At 45.8% G+C, this 27,755-nt stretch overlaps 1 protein-coding gene across 1 annotated transcript in view; it reads right to left on the reverse strand.

Annotated features, from left to right (window-relative positions):
* Positions 1 to 27,755, reverse strand: part of ARHGEF17 (Rho guanine nucleotide exchange factor 17) — an 84,186-nt gene that overhangs the window by 26,893 nt on the left and 29,538 nt on the right. Inside the window, exon 2 of the mRNA XM_053456654.1 lies at positions 4,493 to 4,570. Within this exon, the coding sequence (XP_053312629.1) occupies positions 4,493 to 4,570 (78 nt within the window). The remainder of the gene's footprint in view (positions 1 to 4,492; positions 4,571 to 27,755) is intronic.

Below are 27,755 nucleotides of genomic sequence, written 5' to 3' on the forward strand. Positions count from 1 at the left end.
GGTCTGTGCCCGTATGGGGAGGGGTGCACAGGAAATGGTATGAAATGTCTGTACCTGTACGGTAAGTTATAGGGTGGGACCCTCCGGCCATAACATGCACTTTACTGCCGCGGGGCCCCTTTTATTTTCCGCGGGGCCCCTTTTATTTATTTGCTCCGTAGGTATAATGAATGCACATTAAAGCTTTCTTGGTTCAGGATGCTGGGGGGGCGCCGGAGGGTCCCTTTAAAGGGGCGTGCAGCTATGATAGGCATTCAAGTACATTTTATGGCTGGAGTGTCCCTTTAAATGATCTGCAATGAGAACATCTCCAAACATTCTCCCCCTCTCTTCTCTCACTCCCCCTCTCTCTCTCTCTTCTCTCACTCCCCCTCTATTTTTCCCTTCTCTCTCTCTTTCCCGCTCTCTCTCTGTCTCATTTTCCCTCTCTCTCTATCAGTCTCTCTCTCTCTCCTCCTCTCTCCCCTAACCCCTTCTCTCTTTCTCTCTTTTTCCCTTCTCTCTCTCTCTCATTTTCCCTCTCTCTCTCTATCAGTCTCTCTCTCTCTCTTCCTCTCTCCTCTCATTTTCCCTCTCTCTCTATCAGTCTCTCTTCCTCTCTCCTCTCACCCCCTCTCTCTTTCTCTCTCTCTCTTTCTGCCTTTTCTCTCTCCCTCTCTCTGTGCTCTAACGAGATGTTCTCTGTTGCTACGTTAAAGGGCAGCTTGTCAGACCGCGTCCCCTCTTCCTGGTACACGCAGGCCGCCGGGCGACTTCCTCTGGACATCGTGTTCTCAGCCGTCGGGACGGATAAATCCGTAAGCGCGAGAACGAGGTGAACGAAAGCAGCATGCAGATTTTCGGTGAGATGGGGAGGAGCGCGATTCGCCCTCTCTCTTAAATGAGTGTAAAAGAGGAGAAAACAGAAATGTTACCTAGCAATGGTTAACCCCTTACGACACCGGTTTAACCAACAGGTGAGATTCCATAAAAGGACTGTATTATTATTATTTATTGGATTATATAGCGCCGTCATACTCCGCGGCGCAGTACACAACGGAAGAAAATCTGCCCCACTCCTGTGTTGTGTCCACGACATAAAAAAGGGTTAAACGCCAGGCTGCAAGAATTTGCCCGTTCTGCCCAGGGAGAAATTCCTGAAAGATCAAACAGATGGTCGGTGTAAAGAACCGGTCGATTACTTTTCTGAGGGCCTCTTGGAAAGCGATGAAAGCTCCGTCCGGGCCGCTCATATAATAATATTTATTAGCGGAGCTCTCCCTCCGCCAGGTACGTGGACTGCTCCTGGTCCGGTGACTCCCTTTAACCCCTGACGTGTAGGAAACGTACCGATTTTAGTCGGCGACCAGCTTTCAAAAAGCGATTTCCAGGGACAGTCTGCCTCGGAATATTAACATCCCAACACAACGTATCTGCGCTTAATTGGAAGGAAATTACCCTATTAACCCTTTAGAGAACAGAGGACTAAAAGACTGATTAAGATTCAAGTCTTTACAGCAGGAGAAACGGGCAGACTAGACGGGGGCCGAATGGGGCCGATCTCCCGGCAGGTTCTATGCTTTCAGTTCTGCCGGATGTAAAGGTGATAGCAGTCAGATTTATTAAGAGCGATCGGGGCGCCGAGTGGAACAGATGACGTAAAAAAAACAGAAACCCCCGGAGACTTGTTACAAAGTGTCGCGGAATTCTACGAGCCGTGAACGTGCGACTATTAGCGGGGCGCCGGGGCTATATAAAACCGCAACAGCCATTTTACACTCGGCGAGGTGACTGTACACGCGTTTCGCAGCCTTCGTTACGATGTCATTATGCTGCGTTACTATGGGAACGGTGGCGCTGCACAGCGGTGTCGGGCGCTGCGGAGAACGAGACCTTGAAGGCCTGCCAGGTTATTAATAATGAATACGACGTGTTGCTTTCAGTGCCGTCTTTAATACAGGGTATAAAGGGCAACGGCCACGAGCCCAGGTTTACCTTTGGGGCAGAATGGCACCTTTTGGAGGGCCTGCGGTGGGCTGCGTTATGTTTATTTGTACCCCCAAATATACAGATCTCTGTCTACTGCACCACAGAGTCAGCGGGGCTCTGTACTGCAGGTGGACCCCTAAAACTAGAGGGTCAGCTGTAATTTAAGGAAGCTTTACTTTACTCAGAGTGTGGTAGATAAGTGGAACAGCCTCCCAGCAGAAGTGGTAGGACCGAATAGAATGAGGGAGGGGATTTTTTAAATACATCACATGGCGCACCGAAAAAGCACCGATGGATTTGGTGTGATCACGTGGTCCGGCTAAACACAGATAAATTAAGGTATGGCAACTAGAAGAAATAATTGCATTTTAAGGAATCCTTCCATTCTTGTTATTATATTGATTTCATTTAAATAAAAATATCAAATAATTTGAAGCAATAATATATTTGACTATTTGGAATATTCCGTATTCTTACATTCCGAGCTATATTTCTGGGAATGCTGCAGATTGTTGCGATACAACGGCAATAATAGGCTTTGGAAATAATTAGCTGTAATAATCTAAAATAATAATAATAGATATTAATAATAATTATAATAATAAATAATAATATTAATAATTAATAATAATACATACTAATAATAATTAATAATTACAATAATAAATATTATTAATAATAATAGTAATAATAAATAATGTTTTGCAGGCTACCGGCACAGACGTATATAGCAAAGCTAAAGCTGGTAATCTGCTCAGAGAATTCGCCTCCGGCGGCTTCATGAGCTCTTTGGACTTTAAGTGTGAAAATACAATTGGAAGCCGGAAAAGTACTGGTAACTTTCCACTGTCAGCAATAACGAAGAATCTTCTGCATGATCTGCCCAGCGCCTTCATTAAAGGAGCATTTCAGCCCATTTTCGCACCGAATCCGGTGCTTTTTCCCGCATGGAAATAGGTCCTGGCATTCTATCAATGAGTTTGTCGCTTAACTCCTCCCCCAGCTGCCTCCGCTGAAAACAGGGAGCATACCATGGTACGCTTCGCGCACACGCTCAGAACCCCCCTTCTAGTCAGTAAAAACTGAGAGCGGCAGCAGCCAATCACGCGTATGCTAGCTGAACACTGCTGTGGTAACATACGTGTGATTAGCTGCTGCTTCAGTGAGTGCGCTACTGAGCATGTGCGAGAAGTGTACGTACGAATACTTCCTGCTTCCATTAGAGGCAGCTGGGGGAAGAGCTAAAGGAGTCAGAAAGAACACCTGCACCGATTCACATGCATTGGGGTCCGTGTAAAATACACTCTGACACCCATAGAAAATATAACTCGACTATTCCTTAGCAGACCTGCTGTCTTCACCCTTGTACATATATATATATATATATATATATATATAACACTCTCGAAGGCTCATCTTTAAAATTAATATTAGTCCAATTAAAAAGTATTTTATATTGCAATACTCATTCTTTTTTTTTTTAAATATATATATATATACACACACACACACACACAATATTTGCTTGATTAAAAGATAAAAATCATCTGAAAAAACAATTTTGTCTTATAATCGGAGTCATCTTTTATTCAGACCTCAGATCCTTGGCACAGCCAGCTAACCTCAGGGCTTGTCACTCACGCTCTCATTCACGCGCTCTCTCTCTCAATGTCTCCCTTCCTTCTCTGCTGTGCGCTTCCGCGTCCCTGTCTTGTTCCCCGCTGCTCCGCTTAGTCTCTTGCCTCTTCTTGTTCTTCTGAGGCAAGAGAAGGAGCAGAGCCGCGAAAAAAAGGAGACAGGGACACAAAAGCGGGCGGAGGATATGGTATGGAGACATTGAAAGAGTCAGAGTGAATGAATGAATGAAAGTAAAAAGCAAACACAGTGGTTTTGTCTAATATTTAATTATATATTAATTATATTCAGGCATTTTACATTTTTTTTCATTAAGATCCAAAGTTTGGAGGTCGTCTTATAATTGAGCGATATTATATATATACACACACACACACACACACACACACACACACACACTGTATATATATATATACACACACACACATGTATACACATTAATAAAATGCTGGAGAGAAATACGTTAAGTAAATAAGAAAAGACCAAATTCTTCCGAGCAGCAGAACTAATCCAAACCGCCGTTCAACATGTTGGTGGCGTTCGAGCCATCATCTGAACCACAAACCTCCAACCAGCCAGGACTTTCATATCTTGAGCTACCTGTCTCCAAGCAGGAAAATATGCTCCAATGTTCAAGAAGGTAAGAGAACGGCATGGAAGTTACACCAGCAACATGAACAGGGGTGGAATCTGTAAACACGGGACCTCAGATACTTCCATACCTCTGGGAGGTCCACCTGTGTTCATGTAAGACTTGTAAACCCCTACTTGAGGACCAGCAGAATGAATGCAGCGGAGAAGCACCAACTCTGCCACGGTTGCCCCCCCCCACAAACCTCACCACCAGACCAATCAGCATATAGGATACGGACATAACACGGCACTGTACCTCCATCAGCGTGCGCAGGGACTCCACGTAGGACTGTTCCGTGTCTAGGAGTGTCAGGAACACATGTTTTCTCATATCCTGCAAGAGAAAAGGAACACGTATGTAAAGAACCAGGTAAAGCGGAAGGGATAAAGTCCAATAAGACGCCAACACACGTCGGGGGTTAACATGTGAACATCAATCTATGAACTACAGCAGATTACAGAGCAAATGTATAGATCAAATAAATCTATACGAATAATTCATTCCATTGCAGTCTGCGCCATAAACATGTTTATGTAAACACATTAAACAACAGATATTACTTTGTATGCTGCGCCCTAATTAGCAGCATGCGCGCAATTAACACACTGGATAATGCGACCTGGAGCTTAATGAATGAAGAGATGCTGCCACTGCGTGAGCCACACGATGTGGATGAATATTTGAACTTGTACCATACGTGCTGCGTTACATGGCTATATACATTATATAGGCCGCCGCTCGCGGGATCCCTGATGAAACAGAATGACATCATAGAGCGCTGCATTTCACTATTGATATTCTTATGACCTCACTGGGTCTCCATCATTCTGTTATCTCCTGTAGCCACAACTTTTAATATAAATATGTAAATGGCCAACGAGGGGCGTGTCTGGGTTAGGGGGTGTGGTTACAGGTGTGGTCATGGGTGTGGCTTTACGCAGACGTTTAATGTGACTTTGTGCCCTATTGCTGGGTATTTGTGTCACTGGGTGGGGCATCTATAAGAAGAATAATGGGGATTTAAAAGCCCCATCGGGGCTTTTAGGGCAGTAGAACCCTGCGATACCCTCATACCCGGCAAACATTCTGACCTCCTAGAAAAGAGGGGCATCAGGGGGGGGAGAGGGGCATCAGGGTTTTGGGGGCCACTTTTAGGGTATGTATAGGGCTCATGCAGATCACCAGAAAATTGCCCATTTGCTAAACACTGTAATTTACGTAAACGGATAAATCCTAACAGCAGGCGCTGGATTGTCTTCTCTCATGTTAATAAATCAGAATAGATCATAATAGTATTATGACATCATCAGGTTTGTGCTGGTTTGCATCAGATTAGCTCACACAGCTACAAAAATAAAATAGCATCCGGAACAGACATCTCAGACACTTGGATGGCAGAAATGATAATAAAAGCTATAAAGAATTCAAAAATGATGATTTTTAGCTTAATTCAGTCATTCCAAAGATCTGGACTTTTTGGGTTGTCAAATTTTTTTTAAATGTAATATAAACTCATATAACATATATAATTATATAATACTTTATGATTTTATGACAATATTTATGTCATTCCTACATTTTTTGGGTCAGTAAAAAAGTACATAATATAACCCACAAAATAGTTGCCCAAAACTTTAACATATTACTATATTTTAAGAAATTAATTTTAAATAAAGACCGTATATATATATATATATATTTATATATATATTATTATATAGTGTCTGGCTTCTTTTCGCCTTTCTAGATCGTTTATCTAAACCTGCAGTAGCTTTGATTGACGGCTTCTGTTGAGCGACAGGACATTTTCCTACATGTCAAACACAAGCTCCATTGTAAAGGAGACTTAGGAGGTATTTCAGCACCTTGGAGAGGTTCTGTTGACTGAGCTGCGTTACAAGATACAACTCTTCCTTTTCTTCTTTAAGGACATTGTTTCAATACTTTGGAATGGTGAAGGTAAGGCCAGGATCGTCCCTCGGACAACAGATCAAGGTCTACAAAGAGACCGTAAATACAGAAGGACCATCAGCAAACCCCCATAACATGCCTGGCCTCATGAAACCCTTTATGTCAGGGGGTCTCTCCCCTGACATTGAGAAGAGGCCTTCTGTGGACACATCTCTCCGCCTTTCTTGTGGGTATCTGGATATGCTTGAAGGTTCAGGGCTGGAGAAACCAACATTCTCCAAACAATAGATGCAGAAACCAAGGTCAGAAGAACCTGCTGACCTCTTGCGGTCCACACAGAGTCTGCCATCCATATACCCACATCCTCTCAGCAGAGGTGGTAGAGGGTAATACAGTGAGGGTATTAAACATGCATGGGACAGACATACGGCTCCTGAATCTAAGACGAGACCAACGACTGATTAAGGTTTGAGTCTTTACAGCAGGAGAAACAGGCGACTAGACAACCCCAAATTCTTTTTTTTCTTTACATTTTTTCAGGCTGACCCTAATAGTTCTTTCCTTCAAACTCAACAACGCTGGTGCTTTATAACATAAAAAAAGAAAATAAAGAACAACAAAAAGCCATCATTTTTTGATTGTACTGCGCTGAGGAATATGAAGGCGCTTTATTAAAAAACAAATATATTATTTAAAACATAATTTTTCTCTGGGTAATAATAACAAACAATAATTTTATCAAAGAAAACTAGAGGCTCCCTCTCACACCACTTACACATTCATGCTCACACACTCCCTCTCACACCACTTACACATTCATGCTTACACACACTCCCTCTGACGCCACTTACACATTCATGCTCACACACTCCCTCTCACACCACTTACACATTCATGCTCACACACTCCCTCTGACGCCACTTACACATTCATGCTCACACACTCCCTCTCACACCACTTACACATTCATGCTCACACACTCCCTCTCACACCACTTACACATTCATGCTCACACACACTCCCTCTCACGCCACTTACACATTCATGCTCACACACTCCCTCTCACACCACTTACACATTCATGCTTACACACACTCCCTCTGACGCCACTTACACATTCATGCTCACACACTCCCTCTCACACCACTTACACATTCATGCTCACACACTCCCTCTGACGCCACTTACACATTCATGCTCACACACTCCCTCTCACACCACTTACACATTCATGCTCACACACTCCCTCTCACACCACTTACACATTCATGCTCACACACACTCCCTCTCACGCCACTTACACATTCATGCTTACACACACTCCCTCTCACACCACTTACACATTCATGCTTACACACACTCCCTCTCACGCCACTTACACATTCATGCTCACACACTCCCTCTCACACCACTTACACATTCATGCTTACACACACTCCCTCTCACACCACTTACACATTCATGCTAACACACACTCCCTCTCACACCACTTACACATTCATGCTCACACACACTCCCTCTCACACCACTTACACATTCCTGCTCACACACTCCCTCTCACACCACTTACACATTCATGCTCACACACACTCCCTCTCACGCCACTTACACATTCATGCTCACACACTCCCTCTCACACCACTTACACATTCATGCTAACACACTCCCTCTCACACCACTTACACATTCATGCTAACACACACTCCCTCTCACACCACTTACACATTCATGCTAACACACACTCCCTCTCACACCACTTACACATTCATGCTCACACACTTAGATATCCATGCAAAAACACAAAAAAACACATATGCTTACACGTTTGACGAGTCACTACAAAGAGTCGTCACGATGGGCTAATAAGGGGTTAATATTTCAAGAGTCAGTTCCCAGACAAGCCGATTATCAATGAATATAATGAATTTAATAAGCAACATTCTACGCACGTTAAACAAAAAGACATTAAGATGATGGTACATGAGAGTGCGGCCCACCCCGTGTGCACAGGCTAGCACTCTATTCTCCCATCCCCCAAATATTTTCATTTAATCTATGGCGGCTGCTGTGGCCAATGAAATTGTACGGATAGGGGGGGTAGCTGGTGAAGAGAGGACAGTTATACGATCAGCAAATGCAAGTAGCTTTGATGGCACCACCATTAACAGAAGGCCAAAGAAAACCCAAGGCAACAGCTGTTATTCTGTGACATATTCTGGTGACATCACATAGCATCTGAGGTTCCCTCAGAGTCTTGGAGTTGCGGTTTAAACATAGAATCTGCCCGCAGATCGGCCCCATTCGGCCCACCTAGACTCAAACTTCAATCAGTCGTTGGTCTCATCTTAGATCCAGGAGCCGTTTGTCTATCCCATGCATGTTTAATACCCTCACTGTATTACCCTCAACCACTTCTGCTGGGAGCCTGTTCCAAGTACCGACCACGCCAAATGAACCTGGATGCCCTCTGACCATCTCCATACCCATTGAGTGGGAGTTTGTACAGGTGAAGTTCTCCATAGCCTTCATAGATGATGTTATATTTATAATACCTGCCTGAGTAATATGTATGAGGAGCTACTCTTACAGCCGATGGGATGAAGTGAGTTATAAGAGCCCATCATTCACCGGTGTCGGCAGGCAACGAGACGCCTGGAAGGACGACGATAAAATGTCTGATAAAGGATATTTTTAGTAGTTTTGTGAGCAACAAAATGTGATATTTCAAGAGAAACACTCGGTATAAATCACTCGTATCTGGAATGTCGGCCAGAGGACAGGACGAGGACTACCTGGCAGACAATTCATCATCTCAAAGGAGGAGAAACGTCAGAATGAGAGGCCACAATCTCAAACGAGAGGCTTGGACGGAATGGAAGTTTTATTTTACTGAGCAGGTAGTAGGTAAGTGGAACAGCCTCCCAGCAGAGGTGGTAGAGGGCAATACAGTGAGGGTATTAAACATGCATGGGATAGGCATACGGCTCCTGGATCTAAGACGAGACCAACGACTGATTAAGGTTTGATTCTTTACAGCAGGAGAAGCTATACTTTGGGAAGCCGCACTCCAGGCTGGCCAGCGGTCACTCTCCATTCCCGTATTCTAAATACATACAATGTAGATCATTTAAATGTATTCAGAGTAGGGGATAGTCTGTATCCATTTCAGACAATGCTATAAATACACTTTATGGGAAAAAAATAAGTGTAACTTTATTCTGTTGTTGCAATATCCTTGTTAAGCGTCCCAAATTTAAACTCTACAGCGCTGCGGAATATGCTGGTGCTTAATAAATAAAAGTTATTATTAACGACAACGAGGATTTCCCCCTCTGAGTCTTAGAGTGAATGAACACATCCCGCAGTGTACAGCGCTGGGGGTTATATTACTGCATACAGCGCTGGGGGGTTATATTACTGTATACAGCGCCGGGGTGATATTACTGTATACAGCACCGGGGTGATATTACTGTATACAGCGCTGGGGGTTATATTACTGTATACAGCGCTGGGGGTTATATTACTGTATACAGCGCTGGGGGTTATATTACTGTATACAGCGCTGGGGGTTATATTACTGCATACAGCGCTGGGGGTTATATTACTGTATACAGCGGTGGGGGGTTATATTACTGTATACAGCGCTGGGGGTTATATTACTGTGTACAGCGCTGGGGGTTATATTACTGTATACAGTGCTGGGGGATTATATTACTGTATACAGCGTTGGGGGTTATATTACTGTATACAGCACCGGGGTGATATTACTGTATACAGCGCTGGGGGTTATATTACTGTATACAGCGCTGGGGGTTATATTACTGTATACAGCGCCGGGGTGATATTACTGTATACAGTGCCGGGGTGATATTACTGTATACAGCGCCGGGGTGATATTACTGTATACAGCGCTGGGGGTTATATTACTGTATACAGTGCTGGGGGGTTATATTACTGTATACAGCGCCGGGGTGATATTACTGTATACAGCACCGGGGTGATATTACTGTATACAGTGCCGGGGTGATATTACTGTATACAGCGCCGGGGTGATATTACTGTATACAGCCCTGGGGGGTATATTACTGTATACAGCGCCGGGGTGATATTACTGTTTACAGCGCCGGGGTGATATGACTGTATGCAGCGCCGGGGTGATATTACTGTATACAGCGCTGGGGGTTATATTACTGTATACAGCGCTGGGGGTTATATTACTGTATACAGCGCTGGGGGGTTATATTACTGTATACAGCGCTGCGGGTTATATTACTGTATGCAGCGCTGGGGTGATAATACTGTATACAGCGCCGGGGTTATATTACTGTATACAGCGCTGGGGGGTTATATTACTGTATACAGCGCTGGGGGTTATATTACTGTATACAGCGCTGGGGGGTTATATTACTGTATACAGCGCTGGGGGGTTATATTACTGTATACAGCGCTGGGGGGTTATATTAGTGTATACAGCACTGGGGGTTATATTACTGTATACAGCACTGGGGGTTATATTACTGTATACAGCACTGGGGGTTATATTACTGTATACAGCACTGGGGGTTATATTACTGTATACAGCGCTGGGGGTTATATTACTGTATACTGCGCTGGGGGTTATATTACTGTATACAGTGCTGGGGGGTTATATTACTGTATACAGCGCCGGGGTGATATTACTGTATACAGCGCCGAGGTGATATTACTGTATACAGTGCCGGGGTGATATTACTGTATACAGCGCCGGGGTGATATTACTGTATACAGCGCCGGGGTTATATGACTGTATGCAGCGCTGGGGGTTATATTACTGTATACAGCGCTGGGGGTTATATTACTGTATACAGCGCCGGGGTGATATTACTGTATACAGCGCCGGGGTTATATGACTGTATGCAGGGATATGGCAGCTGCGGGTGATTTTTCTGGAAGGGGAGGGCAGCAGAGGTTTATAGGAGAGAGCGCAGTCTGTAAGGGGAGGTGCGGAAATGAATTGTGCGCGAGTTTTAGACAGGGGTTGCCGTGGTAACGGTCCCCACGCCATTCCTCATCTTCCGCCTGCATCCAGGGCAGAATTAATTGAGAAGCAGCGCGATGTTCTGTTCCTGCTGCAGCCCCCACACCCCCCGCGCCTCGGATAAAAGAGAAAAACAGGTAGCACGGAGACCATTCTATCCCAGCAGCAAACAGTCATGGAGCAGACTTCGGAGGTATAATCCTTCTTTAGAACATTTTCTTTGGGCATAAAATACAAAAATAAGTTAAAAAAATAAAATAATGGTCAACCCTTCTCCTAGTACAGCAAAGGAGGAGATATAACAGCAAAAGGCCCCAAGGCGCGCAGAGATAAATCCACATGATTTTTTAAAAGGTAATGTAAGGATGGTTTACGTTACTGAGAGGGAGGTAGATAAGTGGAACAGCCGCCCATTAGAAGTGGTAGAGGGTAATACAGTGAGGGGATTTAAACATGCATGGGATAGACATACGGCTCCTGAAGGAAAGAGGACTGATTACGGTCTCTGTGTCTGTCTGCGGTCTGCTCAGTAACCACAGTGCGCTAACTGCTTTATGGCAGAAGTCAGGAAGTCCTAGGCAAGTCCCTCGCCACTAACCCTTAGGCTCAATAGGACATTGAGTCCCAGGCATTCTATAACTTTCAATAATTTAGTGTGATAATGCAAAAAACAAATAATACAAAATGTATAAAAACCAAGGTTTTGCATAAAAAAATACAATACAGTTAACCCCTTCTCTGCAGGGTTTGCTTTAAACAGACCCTGAGCGGCTGGGATGAGGGGGCCCCGTGGCAATAAATGATTAATATATATATTTTTTTTCCCCCGATTACCCGGGTGACTAAAACAAAACGCGTTGCTAAGATACGGAAGTCTGAGGAAGTCTGAGTACCGGAGCTCCCGCGTGCTGTTGGCGCGCTGGCCAGTCCGCGTTATGACCAATGCACAGCCTCCGTGGCCCCCGATACACTCTCCAAGGAGCAAGGATAACGAAGAAGAACGGATTTCTCTTACATTACTGAGAAGGCTGGTGGATGCGTGGCACAGCCACTCAGCAGAGGTGGTAGAGGTTAATACCATGAGGGGGTTTAGCCATGCATGGGATAGGTATATTGCTCGGGGGGGGAGGGGTTAAAGGATCTCCTGCTTAGTCATCGGGCGAAAAAAATCGGGCTACCTACTTCAGACTATGGGTTAAATGCGGCTGTGCCCTGTGGGCACGTTAGCCAGGGTGGTATTAACCCTTTCACAACCTCACCTTCCAACATTTTAAAACAATTAAAAAAAAAAAATCCCCAACCCCTGTTTATTTGGATAATCCTTAGAACGAAGGTTACCAAGACATCGGAAAATAACATCACAAAAGGGGGTGGTAGGTAAATGGAACAGCCTCCCAGCAGAGGATGAAGGGTTAGGAACCTGACAGCCACAGACACAATCACATAACTTGGGGCACTGGTGCACGAAAATATGAGGGCCCACATTCCTACTTGCCAACAGCGTGCCAGCCTGCCACCACACTCTACGGACGGGCTAAGCGGGGATTTAAGATTAATCACGCTTGAACACAGGTGGGTTCCCAAGTCTTGGGGTAAATGGACGGATAATGAGGGTCTCACAGTCTGGAGCCGACACTTTCACATCCTCCTCTGATTGAATGATTTCTGAGCATCCCGACGGGTGCTTTTGTCGCTGCTATATCACAGCTGGCATCCCTGCTTGAACACAGGTGACTTCACTGAACATACTGTTTACCTCCGGGCGAGCTGTTAATGGGTTAATCTTTAAAGAGCCCTACGGGTCGGCTCATGAAGACATTTCCCATGGCTGCCTATCAGGGGCTGCGACATGCGGCATGTATTTATCTCTTAACCCATTAAGTGCTGCTAGTTTAAACATTAGGATTATAGGAGAGCTGTGGAGCTGCCATTCTGGTAAATATTTAGACATTTAACCATTTGAGTGCTGAGAACGTCACTCTCAGGGAGGTTCCTTAACCACTGGTTGCTTCCGCAAGAGTTTGCAGCCCCCTGCGCATTTTGCGTCATTGGGTGATGGCCAATCCGGCTATCGGGGCCACCTCCGCCAAAGGGGCAATTGGATATACCCAAAGGGTATATCATCCATGCCATGCCAGGCTTAACCCCTGCACTGCCAGAGAGAGACTCTAAATGTCCCAGAGGGGACGCAAAAAATGTGTGCCGCGTGTTTAACCTTTTCAATGCCAGCGTACAGCCATTCGTTTCCCGCCGGTACAGCGAGCATATGAGTTAACCCATTACTCGACGCTGCCCGGTATAGCAACCTGCAGCACCCCTTCTCCGTTACCCCCGGGGTTATAATCTGCATGGCATGCGGGGGGGGGCTCGCGGAGGCGCCGCATGCTCTGACCCCCGACATCCCGCGCTCCATCCATCCCACCTCGGTGATGCTGCTGGCTGGCGCGTCCCCGCTGGTGTCCATCTCCTGGGTCTCCTCCGCTTCCCCCGCCGACACCTCCGCACCATCCCCCGTTTCTTGCATGTCCTCCAGCGCGATGGTGAACTGGGCAAGCGTCCTCACCATCTGAAGCATGCGGAGTCCCTGGAATTGCGTCTGACCACCAGCAATTAATATGTTGGGGGGGGGGCAACAGGAAAATCCAATAAAAAATGTAAAAATATTTAAAAAAAATAAAACCTCTCCCCCTTCTCAAAAAAAAAAAAAAAAATTAAAAAAAGGCGTTATTGTAACGCGTATAAAATAATTCTTGCATCTCCGGCAGCTGCTTACGGTTCCTGCATACAAGGGTCTGATGATGCTGTACTTATCCGAGTCTGCCTCCTCCTCCTCGCTCACTCACTCTGATCCCTCCTCGCTCGCTCGCTCACACACTCACTCTATCTCTTTCCTAGCAGGTGCGCGGTACGCCTGCGGCTCCTGTCACTGTGATCAGCGGCAGAGACACTGAGCAGACAAAAGCAATCACTCACAGAGCCGGGGGTATAGGGGGGTGGATTGGTAGGGTCTGAATCACAATGCCACATTAACACCTTTACTGCCAGAGTCTAAATAAAGATGGATTCAACCAACAAGTTTATATATACTGTGCAAACATAGCGCGTAGTGATGTCACTGTGAATTGGTGACATCATGTATTTAGACTGTGACAGATGGTGAGCAAGGTGGATCCAGCCAATGGGAGCTTACTGTAAGGCGACGGAGTGACTGGAGCTTAAAGGGAAAGCAGATGCAAAAGTTATCAGCCAATAATATTCTTTCCTAGGGCCCTTCTGGTACATGTGTTTCCATACTGTCTCTCTATACATTATTTAGCTTCAACGACGACACGTTCTATAGATGAGATAGAACAATAAAATGTATCAGAAACTACTAAACTACACAAGCTGCCACTACTGAAACCAGGAAGTGTAAACAGGAAGCATACTTAAGTACACTTCCTGCACATGCTCTGAAATCATTGGGAGACGAAGCAGCCAATCGCATGTCGGACCAAAAGCAACTGGGCGGGTAAAAAAAGAGACAGAAGTCTAATTATCTAAAGAATGGCTGCACCTATTTGCATGCAACAAAATGCATCAAAGTTCATGCAAAATGTGCATTTAACCCTATGTTTGAGTTGGGGCTACAACCTACAGGACGTGATAGCTTATAGTGAATGTGAAACAAACAAAAGCTAAAGCGTGATAAATAACATATTCCTATCCTGCAGAGCTTGCAATCTAAACAACCCTTGGGCAACCACAAGAGGCTTATGATGTTGGGTGATCTCTAAACTCAATCGGGTTCAATGTCTCCCCGGACCAGATTACTGGGGGCCCCGGGTAAATGTCCTGTCGCATACCCGGGAGCTCTCAGGGTGAAGAGCTGCTCCTGGTGGCCCCCAGGCCCGTGTATGTTAGGACCCTCCACAAAACAGCCCCCAACAACCATCACTACGGCAATTCTGCTCCGTGATTTTCCACTCTCTAGTATACGAAGAAAACACACCTTAGGAGATCTGTCATTTTATTCTTTCCTCTAAAGGGTTACTGATACGGAAACAATGCAGAAACTTTTAGAAACCTCTTTTTTTTCCCCCGTTTCCATGGCAACACCGTATCAGCACCTAATTAACGAAAAAAATATAAATATGATTTTTGGTTAAATAATTGTTATTTTTGGTAAAGGTTTGGGGCATTTAGAAGAGCAAGGAAGGATGGTTTTAATTCCCGGCATTAGTTATCATGTGTTCAATTCAGTATGGAATTTGCCCCAATCTCAGGGTGAAGGGGCAGATTCTCAGGGTCACACAGACTCCTTCCTATTCTGCCCCCCTGTGATTTATATATATAAGACTGCCAGTTGGTGCCTTTTCCTACTAACATGCTATGGTTAATATCCCTGCTTGAAAGCAGGTGAAACACAACGGGCTAATAAAGGGTTAATATTTCAAGCATCTCACGGTCAGCTTATTTAGGAACCCCTGGGTACGTTAAACACTCAAACTGAATTTTTTGAGATATTTGTAATAAAAATGTTCTCTCCTGTGGATGCAATCGGCTGTTTATTTAACAGGAAGGTAAAAATATATCGCTCGAGAAAATGATTTTATGACGTATATCTCAGACTGGCAAACGGTGGGTTAAAAATGCCTATATGATATATATATATAGGTAGTTTTTAATAATGTTAAATTACAATTACAGATTAAATTACCCAACCTTCACCTATTCTCTTTTTTTTTGTAAATCACCCTCTAACGGAATGGTATGTTCCAAAATAAGCCCTGCAAGCCAGATTAAACACAGAGACACCTAGTGGTGAGCAGAGGCACTGCAGCTTCAACAAACACCAAAAATTGGGGGATTTGTAAATAAAATGTATCCGCTCAGACACAATTCTTTAACTTTGTATCAAGAAGGTTTACCCCCTGCATTGTCAGGCAGACACTGGCCAATGTGTGCTTAACCCCTTCACTATCAGGTTCTAGTAGTTAAATTCAGAAAAACATAGGGCGATTATTTTTTTCCTCTCTATTTATGAAAGAAATGTAGCATCAGTATTTGCGGGCTCAGAATTTTAATGTTAAAAAAATGAATTTATCAAAACTAAGTGAGTGGGCGTAGTGTTCTGAAAATGTATTTTCCATAAAAAGTGCTGCGCTAGATGCATAAAGAGTCTGCTTTACGTCAATTTCCCAAAGTACTGATAATGGATTATATTACATTTCTCGAAAAACTTTTTTCTGCAGTATTTTTTATTCTATAGAAGGTACGGTACTTTATGTATAGATTATTAACAAAAATTTTTAGAGAAAATGCAAAATAGAGAAGCCAATCAGGAATCATAGGGCCAGGGGGTTCTGAGAGGGTCAGACATCAGCAGCTGGCTGGGGTTACAGGAAAGGGGTCTTATTCCAGGGGACAGAGACCCCCGGGCCCAAATTTCAAACGGCTACAGTGGGGTACTTTTGCCATAACTTTTTGTGTGTCATTTCAACAATTTACAGTTAATAAGAAAAAGAATAATAGATATTTTTTTATAAAATACTGCTGCTGTTTCTATTCACATTATTGGGGCTTTTATTACCCTAATCCACACGACCAATCACAGTCTGATCGCAGCCAATCGCAGTCTGAGCGCAACCAATCACAGTCTGATCGCAGCCAATCGCAGTCTGAGCGCAGCCAATCACAGTCTGATCGCAGCCAATCGCAGTCTGATCGCAGCCAATCGCAGTCTGAGCGCAGCCAATCGCAGTCTGAGCGCAGCCAATCGCAGTCTGATCGCAGCCAATCGCAGTCTGATCGCAGCCAATCGCAGTCTGATCGCAGCCAATCGCAGTCTGATCGCAGCCAATCGCAGTCTGATCGCAGCCAATCGCAGTCTGATCGCAGCCAATCACGCCTTTCACTGAGGGAAATAGCTTCGTTCCTTGTTACTGAAGTACCGGTGCCTAACTGGGTCAAACATCTGTATGCATGCAGAAGCCAATATGGATGTTAACCCTTAGAACACTGCATAGCTTTGACAGTTTGAGAATATATTATTTTATAAGCACTTCAGGAAGCAATTACAACCATATCATAAAACAGCAAGTGCCACAAAAAAAAAAATGAACAAGACAAACAAATGTTTTGGGAACTCACGGGGTTAAATAAATGGGTCTTGGCTATTAATGCATTTAATGCATATTATCTTTAAATTCCCAGCCCATTCTGCTGTGTGCAACGCGAGAGGGCAAGCCCGGGAAACGGCCTTAAACTGGGAAGATAACCATATCACTCTCAGCCACATGGAAAATATTATGAAAGAGCATTATGGGAGATGTAGTCCTGCAGCAGCTGGAGGGCCGGAGGTTGGACGTCTCTGATTTAACCTGTGGGCGGGGATTGATGGCTAAGAGTTAGGTTCCAGAGTAGCAATTTAAGGCGGAATTACAAGCGTTCTGCCCCAGACTTCATGCGCTGGAGATCAAAGGCGAAAATACCACGTTCCCAAAAACTCAAATTAAAAAAAAAATAAAACCCGGGTCGCTCCGCTCCATGTGCCGCTTCCTGACATAATGTATCACGAGGTTTCGTGACGGGGTCAGTGAATCGCTAGAAGCTTCCAAGGGAGAGGGTCAGAGGCTTTGAGGGAATGTAAGGAAGAGTTACTTTACTGAGAAGGGGGCGGTGGATAAGTGGAGCAGCCTCCCAGCAGAAGTGGTAGAGGGTAATACAGTGAGGGTATTAAACAGGCATGGGATAGGCATACGGCCAGACTAGACGGGGGTCGAATGGATCCAGGAAATCCCTTTCCTGTACGTTATTAAGTCACCAGGGTGTTTTTTTAACCCCCTTAAGGACAATGGGTGGTCCCCAAACCCATTGAAAACAATGCATTTTGAGCATGTAGATGTACGGGCTTTGTCACTAAGGGGTTAAATGGGTTCTACTAAGTCCAGCTTCCACTACCCCCTGTGCTGTCACATGGTGCGTATCTGGACCAATAGCAGTTCTGTATCCAAAGCAACCAAGGACACTTACACAACCCCGCAAATGGTAATGTTGCAAATATGGCAGATCCTATCCCTTCCTTTACTACGCCTTTAATTTCCAGACTTTGCAACAGGTGTCCTCCGTCATTCTGGATTCCACCTGTGAAAGTTCCTTGTGCTGCTGCTTGACCATTCGTACATTCATGCGCCGCTCACCGGCCTGTGTATGGCGCTGCCCCCTGCAGGCGGTGCGGTGTATAAACGTCGGTTCTACTTCCCACATCCTGCAGGGGGCAGCACTTCATATGTGAAAACATGGCCGAACTCAACGGAACCCCAGAGATAAAAGAGTCCGGGTTCCACCAAGTTCTACCGACGTCATATCCCGCCGCCCGGCGTAGCCATCAGCGGCCGCTACGGAAGGAGGATGTCTCGTTTAATATCCCCCAAAAAGTCTAATTACAGCCATCTTTTTTGGGGTCATCCTCCCCGTAACCATGAATAGGAAACAAAATAGCTGGTTATGTCGTGTGTTAACCCTTTCAGCGCCCAGGACAGTTCTCAGCCTTGTTGCATCGATTCTGGTTTCCCGCCGGGTCTCTCTAAGTAACCGCATTATTTGTGAATGAGTTTTTGCTTTGATTTCATGATAAAGGAATGTTAAATATTATAATTCAATAAACTCACGGGTTCTTGGAATTTTTTAAATGAAGTTTGACCCTCACGGGCATTCATAAAATGAAGCCGCGGCCGCCTGGCTTTTTAACCGGCCCACGAAGGCCGCTGCCTGCCAAAGCGGGATGGTTGGAGCAGCTACCCAGACAAAAGTGCCTAAAAATCGGGACTGTCCCGCGAAAAAAATCAGGACTGTCCCGCGAAAAAAATCAGGACTGTTGGTAAGTATGCATTGGGATTTTCTGGTTTTGCTATGTTTCTTTGCGACTAACTGGGTTACAGTTAACCTCTTCCATGCCAGTCACCTCTAGAACAGCTGTGACCATGCGCTCATGGAGTTCCAATGGAATGAACAGCTATGGAAACTTGTTTTAAAGGTGCCGTTCCACTTGGAGAAAACATGAGTGGCGCCATCATTCAGCAAATAAGCGATTCGCAGTACATTTTCTCTGAAGCTTTTGCGTCAGGTGACCCCGGATGAAAATATCACTACACTTCATGGCAAGTCACAACTCCCATCATGCACAGTCCCAGCCTGTACTGGCTAATCTTAGCATTCCAAGCACTGCTGTCCAGATGAATGGAAGCGATTGATCAAACAGTTTAGGCGATGCGGTCCAAGGAGGCTTTTATGCCCATTTTTAGTAAAAATGCCACTTTTTTGCCCATATCTTGGCAGATCTGTATGAGTCAGGAAGTCTCCGGAATCGGATTGATCCGGCACCAAGTTTGCGAGCGACTAAATCGGCAAAGTCCGGGGATTTGTAGGCAGAATGTTTTAAAAGCGCTGATTTATCTGGGTCGCTGACTCGGGGCCTGGCAGGAGTTTATCTTTATTAACTTATTACGCCTCAAATATTTAGAGCCCCACTAGGCACAGAAACATAGAACCCGCTGGCAGATCAGCCCCATCCGGCCCCCGTTTCTCCTGCTGTAAAGACTCAAACCTTAATCAGTCGTTGGTCTCGTCTTAGATTCAGGAGCCGTATGTCTATCCCGTGCATGTTTAATGCCCTCACTGTATTACCCTCTACCACTTCTGCTGAGAGCCTGTTCCACTTATCGACCACCCTCTCAGTAAAACGTCGTTCCATTCCATCTCAGCCTCTGACCAGATTCTGGTCTCTTGTTGTAACTTTTCTCCTCCTTTGAAATAAATTCCCTCCTGTACTTTATTAAATCTCTTTATGTATTTAAATGTCTCTCCCACTCTCTCCCATATGTCTCTTCTCTCCCCTGTCTCTCTCTCTTCTCTCCACCATCTATCTCTTCTATCCCCTCTCTTCTCTCCCCCATCTGTCTCTCCCATCCCCTCTCTCTCTTCTCTCTCCCATCTATCTCTCCCATTCCCTCTCTCTCTTCTCTCCCCATCTATCTCTCCCATCCCCTCTCTTCTCTCCCCATCTAACTCTCCCATCCCCTCTCTCTATTCCCTCCCCATCTCCTCTCTCTATTCCCTCCCCCATCTAACTCTCCCATCCCCTCTCTCTCTCCCCTGTCACCCCCCTCTCTTCTCTCCCCTGTCACTCCCCCCTCTTCTCTCCCCTGTCACTCCCCCCTCTCTCCTCTCCCCTGTCACTCCCCCCTCTCCTCTCCCCTGTCACTCCCCCCTCTCCTCTCCCCTGTCACTCCCCCCTCTCCTCTCCCCTGTCACTCCCCCCTCTCCTCTCCCGTCACTCCCCCCTCTCCTCTCCCGTCACTCCCCCCCTCTCTCTTCCTCCCTGTCTCTTTCTCCCATCCCCTCACTTCATTACACATTAGTTAATAAGAATAGCGCCTTCAGTTGAAAAACTGCATGCTGGGTACAGGAAGTGAGCTTCAACTTCCTGTTTGGGCTGCCGGTAGGACTTTAATGCAATCTTCACTGAGGGATTATGGGAGATTAACTATTAAAAAAATTAAAATGTCATGAAATCCCTCCGCCTGTAAATGAATCTGAATAAGAAGAAAATAATGACAGAAACACTAAATGGTTTTCAGCGCTGGATACTATTATGGGTTTTATTTTTTTTATTTGAATTTGCCAATCGCCGCAGCGTCTCTCTGCGGATCAAATCCCGTTATCAGGCCTTTTCCGGCCAAAAATCCATTTTGTTTCCACAGTAAAAGAAACAAAACACTCCGGCCTTCACACAATTTAATGCATATGACTGATTTATATTATATATCAGATTTTAATACATATTCTGTAATATTACATATTAATATTTATGTGTATATACGGAATTTGATTAATAATAATAATAATCCATACATTCACACGCAGTACTCACGAGCCCTTATCCTTATACCACCGAACAATATTATATATTGCCTCTAGAGTGTAAGCCTCTGAGCCGAGCCCGCTTCACCTAATGTAGCGAGTCGTCTTAGTCGGTCAGACCCTCACTTTTGTGCTGAGTTCGGGGTTTTTTAGGACTCCGCGCCCGCATTATAATAACAGGGCTCAGCGAGAGCGTTACAACAGAGAACCCCCGCGGTGACCAATCAGCCGCAGCCACGTACATCGCTACGATTTATGGTTCACACATACAAGTGAATTCCTTATGCAGTATTAAGGGCTCTATCCCGCAGAGGCTGAACCCTGCATAATGTATAGTTCAGTTAGGTTCGTTTCAACCCTCTTTTCACTCCCCCCCTTTTGCTTCTATCCGCCATATAATTTCTTTTAGATTGTAAGCTCACAAGCCGATCCCTCTGAAGCATCATTCTTGCCAGGAAGCTTGTGTGAAAGAGGCTGGATGGCAGAGCCCCCAAATCCTGTTGTGTCTGTATGTTATAGGCCCCATTTAATTGGGGGTGTGGCTAGAGGTGTAAGTGGGTGGAGCCAAAGGCATGGCCACCTGCCCATCTTACAGGAAGAGGTAGGGTGGGCAAAGAAGATCGGAGGATCTGCCCAGCCTGTCCACGGTGACTACTGCCCCCCAAAAAATAAGACAGTGGGGCAGCTACGCGGGGCAGTGTCTGAAAATCGGGGCTGTCCCTTAGGAATCGGGACACTTGGGAGGTAAATACATATATCTCAAATGTTAACATGTCATATGCTGAAGTTTTCTTCCTTCTCCTCTCCTCATCCTTGGGAAAAGCTGCCTGAACCAATCAACAACAATCAGCAACTTAGCAATAGGGGAGAAATAAGTTAATTGGGGAGGAATAATGATGCAGATCCAGGAAGTTAAGACAGCTGCCCCCACGGGGCAAATGAAGGGGGATTTCCTTAAAAAATGTGCCACCATTTGGGAGACGGTTATCTCTCCGCCAGTCCCGGTGACAGGAGGCAGACAAATGAGTTGGAAGAAGCAGGGATTCCACCTAAAGGTAACGTATACTCTGTGATTCTATCGCCTTCAACGATACCGACCGCCAAAACACCCGAGTCCCACGCAAGAGTCCCGTCACATGCACAGGAATGCGTGACGAGAATTAGATGGGGAGAGAGAGGAGGGATAACTCGGGGGGGGGGGGACAGACCCCCAGCAGACCAAATATCTGCTTTCTCTCATACTCTGGCCACGAATGGGATTTAAGAGGCGCCCCCGAAACATGCGTAACCCTTTTAGGCAGGAGGAGAGGCCATTAAAATACCGCCGCTCGACGGGGGGGTACGATCAGAGAGCGAAGTGTGATTCACCCCCCCTGCCCTGTCCCACACTTGGAGGATCAGGAGTCCTCGGCTGTCATGGAATTCCCGGGATAGTTACCACGGTAACAAGAAAAGGAATGTAATCTGTCTGCCGGAAGTGAATGAATGAGTGGGGGGGGGATTCAGTCGGGGACCCAGCTGAGCCCGCACTGCCAGGCCGCGGCTATAAAACAGGAGGCCGAAGAAGCGGTTAACAGCTCCAAAGAATGCACGTTAAAGTACTTTGTCAGCATATTTTCTGAGACCTGAAGTTGTCCCAAAAGCTTGCAATCTAAAGCAGTTCGGTCAGCCAATCAAAATATTATCTTTCTCCAAATTTGGAAAAAACTATAGATGTAATTTAGAAATATCCTTAAGCCCCTTTCCTGGGAGTCTTGGCCCGTTTCACGCACGGATGGAGTCAGCTCAAGGCTGGATGTGTAAGTGCTGGAACCTAGGCATGATGGGACTTTGATTGCTGTTAGCAATCACACTCCTATCATGCCAAGTCAGCCAGTACATGCTGAAACCTAGCTAGCTGCCCCCCTTGTGTATTGATGCTGCCAGCAGTATGGGGTCTGCACATCACTTACAGCCACCCTGTACCAGCATGTATTGGCTGACTTGGCATGATAGGAGTGTGATTGCTAACAGCAATCACAGCAAGCACAGTCCCATCATGCCTAGGCACCAGCATTTACTGGTTGCCTGGGTATGATGGGAGTGTGACTGCTGTTAGCAATCACACTCCTATCATGCCAAGTCATATTGCTATTTTTTTTGTCTAATTGTGGTGTGTTTCCTACTTTTATTAAAAATGTGAGTTTTTATTATTATTTTTAAAGGTGGGGGTCATTTTCGGTTTTGGCTAAGTGAACCGTGAATGTTTTGGTCCAGAATTTTCATTTTGGTGCATCCCTAGAATAAATAGAAGTATTTCATTTTTAATTATCCTGAATTTGCAGTCACAAAACTTTCTAGGCCCAGAAACCAGTGAGAGGAAAAGTAAAGGTTTTGTGTCATTTACTTTATTTTAATCTGCATATTTTTTCTCACGGTGCAAAATGAGTGCGGCCCGCGCACGTATACAATTCTGATGAAGTGGCCCACTGCAGAAAAAACTTGGACACCCCTGATATAGGGTATATAATAAAAGGAGTGTATTTAATAGAGCTTTTTCATGTATTCTGCTGCATTTTTTTTTTAAATACGTTCTAAATACACCCTTCGAAACATAATTCCTGGTACTGTTCAATTCCCGGAACTTTCCTGGAAAAAAAATCTTTAAACCTGTTTATTTTCGCCCAGTTTATACATTTTGACGGGAACACTTAATTGTCAAGTGACACAAAAGTAGCCACCGAATGTTGTTGCCATAGAAACAGTAAAAAAAGCCTGCGCTGTTACATGTTAAAACTTCAAAAGAAAGAATAAAATGATACCTCTTCTGAACTCATCAAACACCACCCTATGTGTATACAATGGGAGGAGCCATCTGCGTGGTTATTCCTCCCCATTACGTTACCTCTTCTCTATTGTTAAGTTGCTGCTTGTTGTCGATTGGTTCCGGCAGCCTTTGTAATTGAGGGGGGGGACCTCAGGACAGGAAATTGATCAGATAATAAAAAAATGTTGCCCTCTTCTGATGAAGACTTCTACTCCCCCAATGGTAAAAAATGAAAAAAATTAAAAAAAATATCATAATAAAAATAAAAAATTCATAATAATAATAAAAGCAGGCAGAGACTTTGCATTGCCATATCAGCGGCGGGAGGAAAAGTCCCGTTAAATTCTCATTATCCTCTTCTTTTAACAGACGTCGAAGCCCTGACAGCTAGCTAGAGATCTAACGGCAGCGCGGCCGACAATAATATTCCGGGGCTGCGGAGATCATCACCCTGCCGGCCCCCGCCACCGGGCATATTGGGGGACAGGGACAAAAGTAGGGGGGCAATTATAATATATATATATACCGTATTGGCTCGGATATAGGCCGCCCCCGTATATAGGCCGCACCCTAAAAGTTTGGTGCTTTTTTAAAGAAAAAGTTTTTTTTCTTTAAAAAAGCACCAAAAAAAACATGCTGCCACTCTGTCCCCCCCCCGAGATATGCTGCCGCTGTCCTCCCTCCCCGAGATACGCTGCCGCTGTCCTCCCTCCCCGAGATACGCTGCCGCTGTCCTCCCTCCCCGCGATACGCTGCCGCTGTCCTCCCTCCCCGCGATACGCTGCCGCTGTCCTCCCTCCCCGCGATACGCTGCCGCTGTCCTCCCTCCCCGCGATACGCTGCCGCTGTCCTCCCTCCCCGAGATACGCTGCCGCTGTCCTCCCTCCCCGCGATACGCTGCCGCTGTCCTCCCTCCCCGCGATACGCTGCCGCTGTCCTCCCTCCCCGCGATACGCTGCCGCTGTCCTCCTCTGCCCCCCCCCTCCTCGACTTACCGGAGCAGACTCCCGGGTGTCTTGCGGGGCCGGCGAGGGACATCTACGCAATACGCGTATGCAACTTCCGGTACCGGTACCGGAAGTTGCATGCGCGTATTGCGTAGATGTCTCCCGCCGGCCCCGCAAGACACCCGGGAGTCTGCTCCGGTAAGTCGGGGGTGGGCAGAGGTAAAACGCTTAGATAACCTCCCGTGCCGGCACCCCCCCCCCCCGTGGGAAGTGCTGGCAGGGGAGGCTGTCTGAGCGTATCGGGGAGAAGGATGCAGGTCCCCTGCACCGCTGCGGGGGATCTGTATCTTAACCCCGCTGCCTGCCCGGCGCCCGGGACTGCATGTCCCGGGCGTCGGGCGCTAGACCCCGAATATAGGCCGCACCCCCACTTTAAAACTTAAAGTGGGGGAAAAAAGTGCGGCCTATATTCGAGCCAATACGGTATATATATATATATATATAGTCTAAGGGGAGGGGGGGCGCTGTAGGTTTAACCCTTTGTGCGCCAGAAAGGTGCCTCCTCGGCCCAGGCCAGTCAGCTCTCGAGGGGTTAAATAGCAGAGGCGGACGCCGGCGCTCCCGTTATAATCCCGCTGTCATTAAACGAGGACAGAGGCTGCCTGGAATTGCCCCATCAGCTATTTCACACAATTACCCCTAACCAGAAAATGAGCCGTTCCACACGCAGACGTTACCTTCACGTCTGGCGCGATACCTCTGCTGGGGTATTATTTCACCGGCTCACGCCTTATTTACATGCTTCATGCGGTGACGGTGGAGGGGTTGGGGGGGTATATTTTGGAGTTCTTACCAGACGTCGGGGTTGCGGCCAAACCGTATAGACGGGCCGAGCGCGGCCACAAGGGTGATGGAATCCCAAATATTTATACCTAAGGTGTCTATTAGATGGCAATTTACAAGGTTTGGGGTATATATACCCCCCCCCGACATTAAAAGTGTCGAATTCCGCCAACCGTATCCAAAGAGCCACCTTGCAGGGATTAGTTGCCGGGCATCGCAAGGTAGCCACGGGGAGCTCTATGGATCCTCCAGCTACCCCAGCCAGGGGAGATCAGAGGATCCCCCGACTGATCCATTAACCCCACTGCGTCCAAAAAATCGAGACCGCCCCGTCAGATAAAGCCGGAGGGGGGGGGGGATATACCTAAGATCCAGCCGAACATCACAGTCCAAACTCCTGATTGCCAGATCTATTATTAAAAAGGCTGGTGCCTTCCAGCATTAACCCATTAAATAACTCCCTGCTTGAACACAGGTATTATACGCTGGGGAAAATACTTGGGATTCCCTGAAGACACGACAGTCTGAAGGTACGATACGTCCGGCTTTGGTAGAGATTCACCTGCTGCAGGCATCAACATCAATTTATTTAAAATAGCATTTATTTATATTTATAAAAATAATAAAATTTAGAAAATATAACAAAATAAAAAAAAAATGGTTACATGGGATCTATTCACTAAGCCACGAGGTTTCTTTTTGGAAATTTGCGGGATTCTAGAACACGGAACTCCCATCAGAGACGAACTCCGTTTATTTGTTATTTCGATGAAAATTTTTATTATTATTATTATTTTTATGATAGAATAAATGCAAACAGCATGACTTTAATAGCTTTTATAGATTGATTTAAATATAATTAACCCCCAAAAAGCCAGAGAGGTGAAAAGTAATATATTTATTTTAAGCTATCTGATGTACCCCAGCACTGGGGGGTAAGAAGGGAGTCCCGGGAGTTACCCCCGGGGAGGTGTATAATTCGTACGGACCATGGCGGTGCTGGATGGGATGGGATGAAGTTCTGGGATAGTTTGGAGGCGCTGAGTTTCACACGGCCCCCGTGGAAGTCACATCTGGATGTCGTTACCGCCGGCGGCCCCATAAAGACAAAATCCCGAGCAATATATCCTCCCTGCGCAGGACGTGGATCCCGAGCGGCCCCCGAGAACCCGACGGGCATCGCAGGAACTGCCCCATCTAACTGGCCACACGGGGTTAAAAGAATGCAAAGCAGCCATTATGGGCACATCCGTGGCATTGCGGCACACACACATCGGCACTGAAAAGGTTAACTGCAATGCCTTAGCTTTCTACGTTGACGACACATTTCGGGGAGGCTGTCGCTGTTCCTTAGAAATGGTCCCCCAACTCCAAGAGATTTACAGCTGGAACATAGAACTTGTCTGTGACATCACCTATGACATCATAAGCCAGGCTCGGCTCATTGTCTGTTAGCAGACACGCTGTCCCTACTTTGGAGCCGTTCCAATTAGATAAAGCATGAATTTAACTCTTTATGTTCTGCAAATGAAACCCCAATCTGTAAAGGTATTCATTCATTTAAACAGATAAAAACAGCACCGAAACTTTCTCAATTTCTATGGCAACTACACATCAGCGCTTGCTTTTGTGTCACATGACAATTAAGTGACCCCGGCAAAATGTAAAGAATTATTTCTGAGAAGGGTTTGAGATTTCAGCAGTACTAAGAAATACGTTTGTAACAATGCATTTAATAATGAAGGTTTTAAACGCTAATTTACTTATCAGCATTCCAAACAGGGTAGATACATGGTACGGGGACCCTGCAGTGATAGAGGGCCACTGGAACACAGGAGTGATGGGAGTGATAAAGGGCAACTGGAACACAGGAGTGATGGGAGTGATAAAGGGCCACTGGAACACAGGACTGATGGGAGTGATAAAGGGCCACTGGAACACAGGAGTGATGGGAGTGATAAAGGGACATTGGGACACAGGAGTGATGGGAGTGATAAAGGGCAACTGGAACACAGGAGTGATGGGAGTGATAAAGGGCCACTGGAACACAGGAGTGATGGGAGTGATAAAGGGCCACTGGAACACAGGAGT

Source organism: Spea bombifrons, chromosome 2 (genome assembly GCF_027358695.1).
Source record: "Spea bombifrons isolate aSpeBom1 chromosome 2, aSpeBom1.2.pri, whole genome shotgun sequence".
Classification (NCBI taxonomy): domain Eukaryota; kingdom Metazoa; phylum Chordata; class Amphibia; order Anura; family Pelobatidae; genus Spea; species Spea bombifrons.